Source organism: Papaver somniferum, chromosome 4 (genome assembly GCF_003573695.1).
Source record: "Papaver somniferum cultivar HN1 chromosome 4, ASM357369v1, whole genome shotgun sequence".
Lineage (NCBI taxonomy): Eukaryota > Viridiplantae > Streptophyta > Magnoliopsida > Ranunculales > Papaveraceae > Papaver > Papaver somniferum.
Window position 1 is genome coordinate 158,200,843 of NC_039361.1, and position 5,341 is coordinate 158,206,183.

Here is a 5,341-nt window from a genome sequence, read left to right on the forward strand (position 1 = left end):
TCGGGATCGGTTTTTGTGTTATATAGAATGGTACCCCGGAAAGATTTGGCATCAAACTTGAGCAATCATCTACTTATTGTTTACAAGTCTTATGATCAGAATTGACTGATTCTGTTCAATCAATTGTATATATTTTTTTAACTAACCGTGTAACATGGGAGCCCGGATTATTGTTGGACAAAATCATTGTTGCGATGTGGTTTTTTTCCGCCTTTTAATCACCACAACAAGATCAACATCCATAGCTTTGTTATATGTGCAACAATATGTAACAAATTTAATTGCTATGAATGAAAATTAGATGATTTTCGCGTTTATAGCGAGTGAATATTTCAAACTCAACTCATCTGTGAGAGTTTTGGTAAAAGAAAGATACTCGCCAAGGGAAACCAAATTTATTTGAAGACTATAGAGAAATAGAAACATGATGGTTTGTGACTATATTTTTTCTAGCTTGCTTACACAGAAATGCTTAAAGTTGAATTAAACGAAAAGACTTTAATGCATTAATCCCTTCCCGACCAAAAGTTCGCTCAGGTTCACCAATACAGAAGCTGAGCTTTTGTTGAAGTTCAGAAAGCTCAAACAACAAATACAGTTATTGTTTTCCTAGATAAAACAGAGTCGAGTTTGTAGAAGTGAGAGCAGGTTACTCCTTTGAAGCGGTGGACTCGGCAATAGCTGGCTCATCTTTCTTTGGGGCAGAAGTAATCGCCTCCAGTGTCTTGAAAAACTCCTCTGGCAGAGGACCTGGACGATGCAGAGGGACGTGCTTTGGAACTGGAGCATCATTCTCAATAACCTCACATTCGTAGTCATCTGGAACACCCCAAGGATCCCACTCTGCAATTCAAATTTCAAACCGAGTTACTTAAATGCATTTTAGAATCAGCTCATACTGCATGGCCTTTAAAATTAGTTCTGCTACTCGTGCTATAAATTTGGCAAATACCATTCATGATATGATTGTTCATCCAAACAAACAGAAATTTTAGTAAACATAAAGATTCGCGACAGTTATTGTCAACACAAATATCTGAAGGGCTTGGTTTAACTCGGTCCCAAGAAGGATTAGAAGGTTCGACTTGTTTTTTTCTTTCTCCTTTCACATTCAATAAGCAAACTGTCAAAGAGTCAGAGATGCAGTAGAAAAGCCAAACCCATAAACCATGATACGGAATAGGAAGCACATTAGATGCCTTCTCCACACCAACGTATTTGACTAGTCTACTAGACACGTAACATTATTAAATCGTCTGGCTCTATAGGTCGAGTAAAAGCTGCTCAAAGCTTAAAAAAAGAACGTCCTCTGCTCTATGGAGGAATTAATTTTTCCTGAAACTCTAATGAACTCGTAAACAAATATAATGTGCACTTTCCGAGACAATTTAGGGTTCAATCAAAATGATGCAAAGACTCCACAGAACAGATACCAACCTAATCTTGTTCAACAGTCAGCATATGCATAAGTGCCTCTGAAAGAACGCATCCTCTTAAACTGTGGATTCCCCTAGAATCACTATGCTAGCCTCCCTCATGGTTACTTTGAATAATAAAAATTATTGGTAGGAGTACAGAAAGTTAACTTTCACCGAGAACCACTCCATCCTTTCCTATGTATCCATCTCCCATCCTTTGGTATCCTAAGAAAATTTACTACCATAAATGAAAAACGCAACTTATTTTGAAAAGTATATGTGAGAATAAGAAGAGAAAGATAAACCCTTTCTTTTTCCAATTGTGTGAATCAACGGTTCCTCTTGTACTAGGTTGAATTACTATCGCGGCATTGTCACCAGTAGGGTAAAACTAAACTGTCTCACTACGGTCTAAACCCAGCTCGTGTTCCCTATTGGTGGGTGAACAATCCAACACTTAGGAATTGAGATATCAACAGGAAAAATAAAGCATTTTGCAAAAATCTAATATGGCAGTGAAACTACTGAAATAGGCCTTTGCTATGGGGGGTTCTCTTAGATGTAAGGTTCAAATGGTGGTAGCTGTCAAGATTATTGTTATTTAGCTACTGAAATAAGAAAACCAAAAACTTGTGGAAATATCCAACACGGCTGCTACAGGGATTACCAAATTCCACGGGGGATTAGAAAGCCAATGGCGAAGATTGTTAGGTAACCGCCGTGGAATTCAGTAACCCCAATAGCAGCCATGGCGGGAAGCATTTGTTTCCACAAGTTTTCCTACTTTACTAAAACGCCATAACAAGTAGAGACGAAGTACTAGCCTTTGAATCCTTTCTTTACTTGAAAAGGGAAATATCAAAGAATCCAAGATGTAGTAGTATGAAATCCACCAATATCAAGACTACACAAGGTCCCATGACAAGGATGGCAGACATGTGGTTTAGAGGACAAATTGGACTGCTTGATTCAGATTGGTGATGAACCAGATCCCAGGTACTGTTTTAGAAAGCCAATTTCAGTCAGTTGACCTAACAGACAAGCTCATCTTCACGCGCTTGCCCAATTTTAGACCAAGATGCCAATTGGTCTCCCATTTTGGCATCTTTGGTCAAGTTACTGACTGTATCATACTTTATAGATAGATAAACCTTTATGCATCTAAATAACTAATCAGAATTACATAGAAGTAGCACACAGCTAAATATAAGCTTAATCTAACTGTACAGGTTCAAATTTTGAGGTTTAAACTTGGTCCAAACCTAAACACCTAATGTAAGAAAGAAAGATAAGAGTCTATATTCAGATAGAGTCCCTGACAAAATTGTATCCCTATCAACAGGCCCAACTTTGAATTTGTGGCTAGTACATTGCATTTTATAATTGCAGTTTTCCCGTTCGACATATCACTAATGCGGCACTAATCAGCAACTCGATTTCTGCACAATTTGGTTGACTGGCACATAGTCATAATTGTATCTGATGGTGCCAAATGACAATCTTAGGCACTAATGCCTTTGGGTGTCATAAAACAAAAACCAATGAAGAGGCGCTGAATAACAGTACATATGAGAAAAAATACCACATATTCAACATCTACTTGGATCAATATTCTAGAATGACAGATGAGATGAGTAAAAATTTGTCATTTAAAATCGCTGTGAAGACATGTGCATCCCCCATCACTGAGAAAGTGCAACAAGATTATGTTGACTGACAAATTTGGCAATTCATCATCAAGTTCGATACATGATCATACAAGTAAACCTCAGTTGGCTTGGGCTGAGTTATGGTGACTTAGTGAAAGTAGCTCAAGATTCAGGTTGTCCGCACTAAAACCATACCTAAATTCAGCGACATGTACATTTTTCTGATTAAAGAGTGTGCAGTAGTTTCATATCATTGAATAGTAACTCTGAGAGAATCATTAGTTCTAAATTTTCATATAATTTAGCCACCATCACCACAATTTCCATATAATTTTTTTTTCAAAACCCTCGTTTCAGATCACACAAATTTCCCAAATCCACCATCTCAAACTAAAATAACAAAAATGAAACCAAAATTTAATGCAAGAAATCAGGGCAACAAAAAAAAATGTAAATGTAAAACAAGAGAGAAAGAGAGAGGGAGATTACCAATCATCTTAGAAATGAGGGTGAGTTCATCCTGAGCTTCTTCAATGAGTTCCTCAACTTGACCACAAGCAAGTTTCTTCTCGATCTGTTCCCAATCTTCTTCTTCTTCACATACTCTCAATCTGTTTGTAGTGAATGATTCAACGGCTTTTCTGTAACCCTCATCTTCGGGTACAGCTTTGATTTCATTTAGGGTTTTTTTGTAGAGTGAAATCAATACTTCTCTTGCATTTGGTACTACATCTAGACCTACTATCCCTGTTGTTTCTTTCACTCTTGCAAATAATGGACCTGCTCCTGTGACCAATCTTCGAAGAAACATTTTTCTCTTTTGTATCTATCTCGCTTTTCTCCTCTCCCCTTCTTTTTAGAAACAAAGAGAAACAAGAAGAAGACCGATTCGATTTTACAATTCTTATACTGACTGAATCGTACATACACTACCCATTTTTATAAGGTTCCCACTTTTAGTTAAGGGGAGGGAAACTAGATCACACGGTTAGCCATCGACATTATTTTTTTTTTTACTTTTTGAAAGTTAACAAAAATCAACAAAAAAACAAAAACTAAGAAGAAGAATCCTCACTAAACAAGTGAGTAATACAAGAAGGAGTAGAGGTTAACCACTGATTAGACAGTTGTTCCGAACAGCATAAGCTGCTAAGGAGTGAGCCATGAAATTGGCTTCCTTTTTGATAAAATTAAAATCAACAGACGTAAAGTTCCCTAGCTTGTCTTTGATTTTTCCAATAGTATTCTTAATACGCCAAGGAACTGGAAAATTATTGTACCTGAGAGAATTGATCATAGTGAGTGAATCACCTTCAATGATAATGTGCCTTATAGCCTTGCTGATGGCAAGCTCAATTCTCACCAAAGCACCATGAGCTTCAGCTTCTAAAGGGGTGCTGAATGCGAATACTTGTGTCTGACATCCATTAAACTCACAATTGTAGTTTCTTTCCACTGCCGCGCAGGCGAACCCTCTAATTCCAGCAGCACCATCAAAAATTATTTTCATTTTTGACTGAGTGGGAGGAGACCAAACAGTCTTGGCAGAGTCTAGTAAGTCTTGTTCAGAAGGCAGAGTGGTATCATCTTGAATGTTGGTATCACGGTGGAACCAGTAGTAAGCCTCTTGAAGCATTTTATGAATATGCACAGTGCCTTTGTTGAAGACTATGTTATTCCTGGTCTTCCATATACTCCAGAACAGACAAATCCCCATTTTTAACTTTGAGTAGTTTCCACCTTCTAATAACCAACTCTTGATATAGTGGTGAACTGAAAGATTTAGGCTTGCATCAATTCTGAGAGTCAGTGAGAAGCAAAAAGAACAGCTTGAGATACAAGCAGTATAGGAACAAGTGTTCCAAAGTTTCAACAGCACCATTACACATCCTGCACTTTGTATTAATATCTTTGCAGTATGTCATCATCCTGCTACCAACTGCAATACCATTATTAAGAATTCTCCAAGCAAATATTTGAAGATTGGGTGCCAAAAATTTTACCTGTCAGAATTTCTTCCAAGGTATATGTTCAGTATTACCATAATGAGAAGAAGAATAAGCTCTGTCATTTAAAGTTTTGATGAAGGATTTTGCTGTAAAGACCCCATTAGGATGGTGAAGCCAAAGTAATTTATCCTCAGTCCCTTCTTCGCTGATGTTAGGTAAGTGGATATCCAATATAGTCTCGACTTCATGCGACTGGAAGCATAGCTGGAGTTTGTTTATATCCCACCTTGGAGGGTTCTGTAGGATAAGTTCACTAACTAAAACA

General features: G+C 37.4%; 2 protein-coding genes across 2 annotated transcripts; both read right to left on the reverse strand.

Annotated features, from left to right (window-relative positions):
- Window positions 1-373: 373 nt before the first annotated feature.
- On the reverse strand, window positions 374-3,966 carry LOC113271716 (probable NADH dehydrogenase [ubiquinone] 1 alpha subcomplex subunit 5, mitochondrial). Its single transcript, XM_026521623.1, has 2 exons — window positions 3,557-3,966; window positions 374-843 (listed from the first exon to the last, which is right to left on the reverse strand). The coding sequence occupies exons 1-2, from the start codon at window positions 3,876-3,878 to the stop codon at window positions 650-652; spliced, it is 516 nt and encodes a 171-aa protein (XP_026377408.1). The 5' UTR covers window positions 3,879-3,966; the 3' UTR covers window positions 374-649.
- Window positions 3,967-4,175: 209 nt separating this feature from the next.
- LOC113273348 lies at window positions 4,176-4,784 on the reverse strand. Its single transcript, XM_026523082.1, has one exon. It carries the CDS (start codon window positions 4,782-4,784, stop codon window positions 4,176-4,178), a length of 609 nt encoding a protein of 202 aa, XP_026378867.1.
- Between the last annotated feature and the right edge of the window lie 557 nt (window positions 4,785-5,341).

Excerpts from the sequence above, each read along its gene's own strand:
- LOC113271716 (XM_026521623.1), bottom strand. The coding sequence starts at position 3,878 with ATGTTTCTTCGAAGATTGGTCACAGGAGCAGGTCCATTATTTGCAAGA. Across the intron at positions 844-3,556 it reads CCTCATTTCTAAGATGATTG|AGTGGGATCCTTGGGGTGTT; the intron begins GTAATCTCCCTC and ends TTTGAATTGCAG.
- LOC113273348 (XM_026523082.1), bottom strand. The coding sequence starts at position 4,784 with ATGGGGATTTGTCTGTTCTGGAGTATATGGAAGACCAGGAATAACATA.